This window comes from Urocitellus parryii, chromosome 15 (assembly GCF_045843805.1).
Source record: "Urocitellus parryii isolate mUroPar1 chromosome 15, mUroPar1.hap1, whole genome shotgun sequence".
Classification (NCBI taxonomy): domain Eukaryota; kingdom Metazoa; phylum Chordata; class Mammalia; order Rodentia; family Sciuridae; genus Urocitellus; species Urocitellus parryii.
In genome coordinates, this window is record NC_135545.1 from 17,145,848 (window position 1) to 17,156,122 (window position 10,275).

The following is a 10,275-nucleotide window of genomic DNA, read 5'->3' on the forward strand; positions in this document are numbered from 1 at the left end:
AACTTGGGGGGCCCGGCAGAGCGGGTGCCTGGGCTCACTCACAAGACAGATGGGGAATCAAGTCCAAGAATCTTTATTTCATGAACAAAACTACTTCTGTAAAGAGAGACGAGGCAGAATGGGCCCCTTTCTAAGTGGCCACGATCCAAGGCTGGTGAGAGAGGGCGGGTGGGGCCGGGGCGAGAGTGCATCACAGGGACAGGGGACCCCAGGTCCAGCCGGAGGAAGCAGGAGGGGAAATGATGCTGGGGTCGCAGTGGGTACCAGAACCACCTGCCCCAACTGTTCCAGCCCATCACGACCCCTCCCCCAGGGCCGGGCAGGGACGGGGCAGGGACAGGGTGGGCCCAGCAGTGCACCTCCAAAGCGGCCGATGTGTGCAAATCAGCAAGAAGAAGGGGTGTGGAGCCGCTGCCCCCGCCTCACCGACCCCTCCCCAAACAGGCAGCAGAAGCGGGGGGAGGGGCAGCGGCAGTATTGCTTTACCCATCATGCATGGCGGTGGGTGGGCAAGGGGCAAGAGGAAGAAGGCCGAGTTGGGGTGTGAGCCGAGCCAGTCCCCCTGCCCCCTCCCTCCCTGGCGGCTCTGTTGGCAGGACTCGGAGGCTCGTGGAGGCCCAGGAATGGCCAGCCCCCTCGGGGGGCAGGCTGTCCCCCAGCCCGAGGCGGAGCCCAGGACCTAGAGGGGAGGGAGAGATAGGGAATTAGGGACCCAGCAGGCCAAAACTCTGGGGGACCCTGAGTCCCTGTCCACCGGCCTTACCAGGGCTATTCGGCCACCTGGACGCCCGTACAGTTCTCTTTGCTTTCAGAGGTGATGGCCAGGTACTCCGAGCTGTGGGGGGGAGGCCAGGTATACAGTGACCTGATCACCAGTCTGGCCCCCCTCCCAGGAGAATGAGGAAGGTTGAGGCCTTGGCCCCTGAGTTAGAGGGGAGGGGGCTGTGGGCCGGACTCCTGAGTTTAAGGGAAGAAGGATTTGGAAGCTCACAACATGCTCCGGCTCTGGGGAGCACAGACAGGTGGCACCCTGGCTTGCTCTCTTGCCCCCCACCCCTCCCATGCAGCTCACACCCACTCCAGGAAGTCTGGAGGTGCCTCGGTGGCCTTGGCCGTCCCCTCCCACCCCACTCACGCATTCTCTTGCGCAGCAGCCTCCGTGGCAGCCGCGATCTTCTTATAGCAGTAAACCATCTCGGCCACGAGCCATATAGTCAGTACCACGATGAGCACGTACATCATGATCTCAGACACGATGGACGCCATGTCTCTGTTGGCTGCGGGGACCAGGTGGGGTTCAGGTGGCAGCTGAGGCACCTGTCTCCACCTCAGGAGACAGGACACCTCCAAGTGTGTGGCGCACTTGCTGTGTGAGCTTGACCAAGTGGCTTGACCTCCCTGGGCCTGGGCCACACACAGGACCATCATGTTGCTTCCCCAGAGTCCTCGCTGTTACTCTGATTAACAACGAGGCTCAGACGGGCCTGGGGATCCCCCTCAACTGCCTCCCTGTGGAACTTCAGGGAGCATCCACCACTCGAAAGGCTTGGGTTCAAACCCTGGCTTGGCCCCTTGTCCGCTGTGTGACCTTGGGTAAGTGACTCAACCTCCCCGGACCTCCATTTCCCCATGTGCAAAATGTCCATAACCACAATACCTCCACGGAAGTGCTGTGAGAATTAAATAAGCTTTAAAGATGCTTAGACTAGTCCTCGACCTATCAAGACACTCAAAAAAAAGTCATCATTATTATGATTATCACTGTTACAATTGGGGCAGTACTGCGTACTGCTTAGGAGCAGAGAGTCCAGACACAGACAGCCAGAGTGCAAATCCTGCCTCTTACTAGCTGTGCAACCTTGGGCCAGTGACTCCACCTCTCTGAATCTTGATGCCCCCTCTGTAGAATGAGGATGATACTAATACCCTCTCCGGAGGTTGCCAGGAAGAGGAAATGAGTTAACACCCCTCCCTGCCATGCTTGGAGGACTTGCAAAACCACCGCAAAATGTTGGCTACTTTCCGGAAGCCCTACATCCTTGCTGCAGCGCTGGCCCTGCCTCAGCCAGCTTCCTTTCATGGAGCCTAAATTTAAACTGCAAAGGGAACACATTCAGCCAGGGGACCAGAGTCACAGGTCACTTTGGCGTCCTCAGCCGGATATCACAGGTGGCCATGCACATCCCTGGTCCCCTCCTGGGTGGCCGGGACCTCCCCCCCCTCCTCCTGGGGTCTTCCTCCCTGAGAGCCCGGCCCCTGCTCCTCCACCCTGTGCAGATGGCCCTGAGACTTTCTGGGCCAGAGGAGGGAGGGGGCGGGCTGGACGCTCCCCTCCCCCCCACCCCCTGCAGGGGAGCCTGGGGGAGCTTCCAGCACTCACCCAGGTCCAGCAGGATGGCCTGCTCCTGGCCAGGCTCTGCGCTGCTTTCATCTGAGCGCCTCCCTGGCCCCCGGGAAAGGCCCCCAGGCTGGGGTTCCCAGGCTCCCCATGGCAGGAACCACCTGAGCCCCTCACTGTCTGGATCTCCCCCCTGTTCCTGGAGCTCTGTGCCCACGAAGATCTAGGTTAACCAGGCACCAGCCTTCCCTCTCCCAGTCAGATTGGGACGGGGAAAGGCACAGTCTGTAGCCCCCCTCCAGACCAGGCTGCTGAGGCCCAGAGAAGGACAGGTGCTAGGCCAAGGGCACACAGCTACGCTGGGACTCGGAGCCAGGAGCCAACCTCCAGTGGAACCAAACGCAGGGCTAGAGCTCCACTCTGTAACCCTTCCGCGACCAAAGAGGGGGTCACAGCTGCTGTGCACCAACACGGTCTCCACGAACCCCTGCGGACATCTCAGGAGAGGGGCGGGACTGCCACTGGCCCACTTTACAGATGAGGAGCCAAGGCAAAGAGTCACACAGAGGGCCAGAGGCACCTTCTCTGGGGAAGCCTTTGATCTCTTAAAACACCCCTGCCCACACAGGGGGCCCCAGATCTGAAGCCCTGGTGCAATTCTGCAGGCCACATGGTCCCCAGTTTGGTTTTGTTTTTGGTACCAGGAATTGAACCCAGAGGTGCCTAACCACTGAGCCACATCCCCAGCCCTTTTTTTGTATTTTATTTAGAGACGGGGCCTCACTGAATTGCTTAGCACCTTGCTAAGTTGCTGAGGCTGGCTTTGAACTTGCGATCCTCCGGCCTCAGCCTCCTGAGCTGCTGGGATCACAGGCCCAGCCCGCAGCCCCCTCCTTTGGACCTGACTCGGTTCATTCCTCAGGGGCCACTACCAGGAGGCAATACAGGTTGATCGCTAACCCTGAAAGTGCAGCAAGACAGAAAGCAGGAATGATTTTTAAGACATGGGACGGCCGGGAATGCCAACAATACAGAGATATCATCAGTAATGGAAAAACACTACAGCAGGGTCATCATGTTGACTCTAGCACCGTGGGTAGTGCTGAGCGCAGGGCAGCACCACAGGTGATACTGAACAGTACTACAGGGTCACCGGAAATGTCTTTAAACACCAGAGCACAGCACGGTGGACAAGGACGACAACACGAGATCACGGTGGGAAATGTCCCACAGACTCTGGCATGATCGAGAGTGACAAGAAATGTGCGGTCCAGCCGGGCCTGGTGGTGCGTGCCTGCAGTTTCAGCAACTCAGAGGCTGAGGCAAGAAAATGGCAAGTTCAAGGTCAGATTCAGCAATTGAGCAAGACCTTCTGCAATTTAGTGAGACGCTGTCTCAAAACAAAGAAATAAAAATAAAATAAACATTTAAAAAAGGACTGGGGATGTGGATGAGCAGTAAAGCATCCCTGGGTTGAACCCCCAGTACCAAAAGAAAAAAAAGAAGCAAACAAATCCCCCCAAAAAACAGTATCATAGAGAGTACAAAATAAAATCCTGGGGGTGGGGGATGTAAAAAGCCATACTCTAATAGGGTGGATAGGGAGCACTAGAATACGGTGTTAATGCTGAAAACATGGACTTCCAGAAGGCAGCACAAAGGACTCTATGTTGTGTTAAATATTGTTAAAATCGTAGGCTCTGGGAGGCGGCATGATAGAGTAGATAATTTGAGGAAGAGCACTGTTCCCAGGGCATGGGTGGACCTGTGCTAAGCAGGTGAGGACAGCTCTGTAAGCAAGGGTCCATGGCCAAGATGGAAAAAAACAGGAGTCAACATTTCCTGGAGGCTCCCCACCTGCCTCCCCCTCTCCTTGGCACTGATTCCTGGTAGAGGAATAAGCCAGGTTTTGTAGAGGCCCGGAGGCCGGGCGTCTTTGTTAGACTCCTGTGTCACTGTGACTCCATCTTTCATGTCCAGGGCTGACCACCCACCCCACACTGTGACGTGGGCCACCGAGTGGCTCCCGTACATCTTCTGAATTGCCTTCTGCTGATCCGCTTGGATAGGAAACGTAAAAATGCTAATTATATAAAGAGTCCCGCAGGCTCTGGCTGACGAGGGAGTGCGGTGATTCATGCCAGGAGCGGCTGGGTTCAGAAACGATCGTCACCCAGGAGAGGCTGGGTTCAGATCCAGGTCCTGACTCTGTCACCTGTCACCTTGGCCGTGAGATCTTCCCTCCCTGAGCCTCTGCTTTCTCATCTGCAAAATGGGGGCATAAGAACCCCTGGCCCCGAGGGTGGGCGGGAGGGCTCAGGGAGGCATGCAGGGCAGCAGGTCTCCTGGAGAGGGAGCTCGATGCGTGCAGACCGTGAGGCTGTGTGTGCTGCGGTCCCAGGGGACGGACTTGCCGTGGCTCTTTGCTGGCTCCAGGCCTAAAGTAGCTTCCTGACTAAGCCAGTGAGCCACAGGGCCCTGGAAAATTCCAACTCATGCCAATCAGAGCACGGGCCAGAGAAGGGGTGGAGCCCCCACAGAGCGGGGGTCTCAGGCAGCTGAAGCGGAACCCTAGAGACGGTGGACAAACCCCGGAGACCCTGCTGCCCACACTGGGGCCCCCAGCCCTATGGCACCCGCCCCCCACTTTCGAAAACGCACTAGAGACGACTGTGGGCCCACCCAGATCTGCTGAGTCAGGCCAGGCACCTGAGCAAGTCGCTGGTAGCATGTGGGGCGCTCTCCTCTGGGTGACGTCCTCTGCCAGGTCAGACCCAGGCAGGACCAAGGCTATGGGCCATCAGAACCCGACCCTTGTCCTCCAGCACTAGGCCCCACTGCGAGCCAGGTGCAGGACAGCAGCAGGTCTCCAGCCCCGTGCTCAACCCTCATAACTCCCAGGACATAGGAATGGCTCAAAGGACACCCCCCAAGGGGGGCACTCCTATCATCTCAGAGAGGACCCTGTGGCCCAGAGACAAGAAGGTACCTGCAGGAGGTCACACAGCACAGGCCACCAAGCTAGGTTTGGTACCTACAATGTCTGTGGGGAGGAGCCTACTGTGACCTCTCCGGTGGGGTGAGGGGAAGTGGAGTCCAGAGCTGGGGGGGCCGCACAGGGGGACGGGGGGGGGGGGACAGGCACAGACATGGACACGACGCTCCCGCTATTGCTGTGGGCGGTTGGCTGGCCCAGGCACGGAGCCAGCCCGGCCCCTATCCGCCATCTGTCCCTCCATCTGGCTCCCGGTGGGCCACGGGGCGAAGGGGCAGGCAGGGCCCACTCACCTTTGTCCACCACCTCAAGGTGGATCTTTTTGACAACGCTGGTGTTGTGCTCATAGTTCTCAAAGAACAGCAGGCGGTAGACATGGCATTCGTAGTCACCTGAGTGGTTGTAGGTGACATTGGTGATGAAGATGGACAGGTCCTGCAGGTCCTTGGTGCCCCGGCTGCCATTCCACACCACGCGGCCCTCGAAGCGCTCGTCTTCCTCCAGCTGCAGCACCTCGTTCTCGTAGCGCAGGATCTTGGGGGGAGGAGGCGGGGGTCACTGCCTGGGCCCGTCTCCCCCAGCCCCGTCCCTTGATTCTGTCCCTTGCCGTGACACAGATGGCACACACATGGACTCAGTCACCTTAACCTCGGGCCGGATGGATGCAGAGGGGCTGGGATCGCATCTGGGACGGCTGAGACCTTGACTTTGCCTCTAGTCCTGAGGTACATGCACCCTCCGTCACCCTCCCAAGCCCCTCACAGTCTGCCATCCTTCCCCAGCCTCTGGACACGCACTTCAGGCAGTGTCCAGAGGCTGGGGAAGGACACAGTGTCCAGCTGCTGTGGACCCCAGTTCTCTAGTGGTATCACATGCCCCCACCACAGGCAATTCCAAACACAGGATAAAGGATGTTAAAAAAAGAAGAAAAAGAAAAAAAGTTCTGTTTTTTCTCGATGATGACTATTCACAACATTTTTGCTGATGCCAAATAATTCCAGGGACCTTCATTTCATGCCAGTCATATGCCGACTGCATTTATCCCTCACACAGCTCTATGGGCAGGAGACCTCTGCCACCCCATCATTACAGAGGAGGAAACTGAGGCTCAGAGAGGCCCAGGGACTTGCCCAAAGGCACCAGCTGGTCAGTGGTAGAGCCAGAATTTGAATCCAGGTCATCACTCCTAGCCACATTGTTATTATTAAGACAAGCAATCAAACAACCCCTGCCTCCAGAGCCAGCCCCACCAACTCCGCACATGGTCACTTGCCCTCCCGTGCCCACCCCAGGCACCCACACACCTTGACAAACTCCTCAGTGCCCTTCTGGCGGAAGGTCCACTCGGTGAAGGTCTCTGCGGTGGTCTCACTTCGACGCTTGCACGAGATGCACAGTATTTTGAAGGTCATCCCATACACAGCCTCAGTCTCTGAGTCCACCTCCACACAGCCCCCCCAGGCCGAGGACACTGCGGGGACAGCAGGCTCAAGTCGAGCAGAGGCGCCGGTCACCCTAGGCGATGCCCGGCTCACTGGCTGCTGACTCCCAGGGCCTTCAGAAACCATCTGTTTCCCCTCAGGAGTGATTACAGATCGACGGACCCATGTGCCAAGCAGGTTCTGCCTCTCCCTCCCTGTGTGACCTTGGCCAATCACTCAGCTCTGAGCCTCAGTTTACCTCTCTGTTTAGTAAAAGAATTGTTCATCTTTGTTTCTAGTAGTTGTGCAGAATCCCTAAGGAGGTCCAGAAAACAGTTCTGTCAATGTGGTCAGTAACTCAACCTGTGCCACCCAACTACCCCTCACTCAGAAGGTCCCTTGCCCAAAGCACCAAAGCATCCATCCAGGTGGCGGGACGAGAATTCCAGCTGCTTTACAAGTTCAAGGCGGCAGAGCCATTTCCACCACCCGACTGCTGTGCAAAACCAGTCGTGGTTTAAGACAAGGGATGGCTTCAGCTCTGCTCCCTCCTCCCACAAGCCCCTGTGTGAGCCACCCCCTCTGTCCCCTCTGCCCCAGGCTTCCTCCCCTCCAGACCTCCACCCCATCAATTAGTTTCTCAAAAGCTCTTTCCTCCCTCAGGGCCTTGCACCTCCACTGTATCCAGGCTCTTTTGGTCCCTCCTTCCCCTCTTACCCGCCACCCCCTCCCTGCCTCCCAGTGCTCTCCAGCTTCAGGTCTGGGTCTTTTCCTGGTCCCTGAGTCTCCTCCTCTCTGTATCTTCAGGGATTCTCCTCTGCTCCCCTGATGTCTCGGTTTCCCTAGCTCCTCTTTGGGGTCTCTCTGAAGGTCCTGACTCCGTGACTTCCTCTCCTCTTTGTAGGCTCAGAGTCACTCTGTTAGGTCTCTGTAGCCACCTTTGGATATTTCTCCCTTTTTAAATTCCACCCCGCATTCTCTCTCAGGTCTGTCTCCATCTCCCTCCCTCATCTCCCCATCTTCTGCCTCTCTCAAGTTTCTCTCTCTACCTTGCTTACACACTTAACACACACACTCTCTCTCTCTCTCTCTCTCTCTCTCTCTCTCTCTCTCACATCCCTTGGTCTCCCACTCTAGCCCCACATCCCCAGTCTCCCAGAGGAGCACTCGATGTCCTTCCATGTCTCTGGCCTCCTCCCTCCGGTCTCCATCTCTCCCTAGTCCCAGTCTCAGTCTCTAGTCCCAGTCTCCGGGAACCGCCTTCCCCCCCCCTCCCGCGGCTGTGGGTGTCACATTGCAGCCTGCGGGGCTCTGGGAGCAGCTGACTCCGCGTTTCCTCGCCCCCGGCTGGGCGCCCGCAGCGGCGAGGCCGTGCCAACCGGGTCCCCGCCGGCTCTCGCCCACCGCGCTTCCACCGCCCTCCGGGGCCCCGCTCCCCGCGCGCACAACTTCTGAAGCGGACTTCGCGGGGCCGGGGGATGGGCAGGGGGCGGCCCTGGAGCGTCCGCCCGGCGTCCCGAGAGCGAATCCCGCAATCCCGCCAGTGCCCCGGCTGCGCCCCCAGCCGCGCGCGCCCCCAGCGCACTCACCCAGTGCCGCGCCGACCACGAAGGCCAGCAGCGTCCCCATCGCTGCGCTGCGCACGCTGCGCCCCCCTCCCGGGCCGCCGGTATTAATAGCGGGGAGAGCGGCGGCGGGCCCGGGCGGAGGTTCGAATGTCCCCGGGAGCGCGCGGGCGCAGCAGCTGCGGCTCTGGGACCGGCGAGGGGGAGGAGGGGGGGCGCGGCCCCCCCGCTCCGGTTACCGCCGGGGGCCCAGCCCCGGAGCCCGGCGTCCGGGCATCCCCGCCGCGCGAGCGGCGGCCGCTGCTCGGGCTGCTGCGCTGGCGCGCACAGCCGGGCGCATCCGCCAGGTGCACCGACCCCGGCCCGGCTCCGACTCGGCGCGCTGGGGCGCGGACAGCGGTCTCCTGCGCACTGCAGCGGCGGCGGCGGCGGCGACGGCGGCGGCGGCGGCCCGGGGAGGGAGGAGGGAGGAGAGGGAGAGGGAGGGGGCGGGATGAATCACCGCGGGGGGAGGGCGCGGCCGCCCAGCCTTTGCCGCAGCGGCCCGGGAGGCGCCCGCTGCGCTGGCCTCTCCGGTGGCGCAGGGACCGCAGCTTCTGGGCGCGGGGACGGTGGTCTGTGTGTCTGCGACCCCGTCCGACTCTGGGGATCCCTCATCTTCCGAGTCTGAGAAAGGTCACCTCCGGACACACAAGAGGACTTAGCGGGCAGTTTGGGGAACGGACGGGCTCTCCAAATTATGGATGGAGGTCATGAGGATGAGTTCATGAGTTCGAGGGGGTTGTGGCTGGATCATCCAAGTGACCTGGCCCTGAGGTTCCTGATATCCAGGCCTGCAAGTCACCATGGAGGGACCCAAGTGGACATGGGGGCGGAGTTCAGGGTAGGGCTACAAATAATATACTCGAAGGGCACCCTGGAGTCCAACACGGAAAAGAGATTTGGGGGTTTGGAGGTGCCCTTTTGGTTTTTTTTTGGTTTTTTTGGAGGGCCATTCTCATGATCCCTCGCCCCTCTCTTTAAGTCTCTGACGTCATCTACCCCTCTCTCCTCCCACTCCATTCGGCAATCCAGGTCCCCTCTCACCCCAGCACAGCAGAGCTCCTTCCTGCCTTTGCCCTAGTTCTTCCCTCTGCCTGGACGGAAACTCTCCCCAGGTGATTAAAGGGCTCAGTCCCTCACCTCCTGAAGCTTCTCAAGTCTTCTGTGTCTTGTTCAAGGTAAACATCTCTCTACTTGACCTTCTTTACTCTTTTTTCTCCTCAGTGTCTCTACCTATGCTCTTTTATACAGTTGATCTGTTCGCTGTCTGTCCCTCCAACCCTGTAATGGAAGATTCCCCAGAGTGAGGACCATCTCCAGCACTTTGAACTGTACATTGTAGGTACTCATTATCTGTCACATGAATAAACACCAGTGCTTATTTAACCCTTGGGATTCACTGAACCCACTTTTGCCTCCCCAAACTTTTGCAGCAAGTTCTATCTCCCCCATTTACAAAATGAGGAAATTGAGGCTGGGGAAGGTTCACTCCCTTGCCCAGGGTCATCATGTAGCTGGCCTAAAGTGGACCTGGAATGCTGCCCTGGCAATGATGGGCAGCCTAGGCTATTAGGATGGGTGGCTTGTGCTACTAGTAGTTTTGCCAAACAGAGAGGACAAGGGTGGGGCTCTGGGTCATGGTGGGAGTGAGACTCTTGATGACAGGTAGCTTCCCAGGTCCTACCTTCCAGTTCCCACTGGAGCAGAGTCCCAGAATTCCTCTGGTCCAGCTTTGCAGGGGAAAGAGGAAGCAGGGTGTGGGGCAGGTCCAGGGCAGAGGGGCAGGGAGCCAGGGATACCCGACACCTTTGTGGTCTGGGCTTTTACGCCAGTCTCCCCTGAGCTGTGAAATTCCCCAGCAGAAAATAACCCTCCTGCTGTTCACTAGGTTCTTCCTCTGTGGGGGATGGTAGG

General features: G+C 58.7%; 1 protein-coding gene and 1 long non-coding RNA gene across 3 annotated transcripts; one reads left to right on the top strand and one right to left on the bottom strand.

The window, feature by feature from the left end:
- Positions 1–57: 57 nt before the first annotated feature.
- On the bottom strand, positions 58–8,709 carry Scn1b (sodium voltage-gated channel beta subunit 1). Of its 2 annotated transcripts, none has more exons than XM_026391251.2 (6): positions 8,344–8,709; positions 6,638–6,804; positions 5,627–5,867; positions 1,136–1,277; positions 764–835; positions 58–679 (listed from the first exon to the last, which is right to left on the bottom strand). In XM_026391251.2, exons 1-5 carry the CDS (start codon positions 8,381–8,383, stop codon positions 769–771), a joined length of 657 nt encoding a protein of 218 aa, XP_026247036.1. In that variant the 5' UTR covers positions 8,384–8,709; the 3' UTR covers positions 58–679; positions 764–768. The 2 variants fall into 2 exon arrangements, with proteins under 2 accessions (XP_026247036.1, XP_026247037.1); XM_026391252.2 differs by lacking the exon at positions 8,344–8,709 and adding an exon at positions 7,014–7,291.
- Positions 8,710–8,827: 118 nt separating this feature from the next.
- On the top strand, positions 8,828–9,745 carry LOC113184511 (uncharacterized). The gene is made up of 2 exons (XR_003301007.2): positions 8,828–9,539; positions 9,613–9,745. It is a non-coding gene; the product is annotated as an uncharacterized LOC113184511 (long non-coding RNA).
- Positions 9,746–10,275: the final 530 nt, after the last annotated feature.

Bases quoted from the DNA above. Each gene is read 5' to 3' on its own strand.
- Scn1b (XM_026391251.2), bottom strand. From the start codon at position 8,383: ATGGGGACGCTGCTGGCCTTCGTGGTCGGCGCGGCACTGG. The intron at 6,805-8,343 runs GTGAGTGCGCTG...CTGTCCCCGCAG, and splicing joins CGTGGTCGGCGCGGCACTGG to TGTCCTCGGCCTGGGGGGGC. The intron at 5,868-6,637 runs GTGTGTGGGTGC...CCTCCCCCCAAG, and splicing joins GCACTGAGGAGTTTGTCAAG to ATCCTGCGCTACGAGAACGA.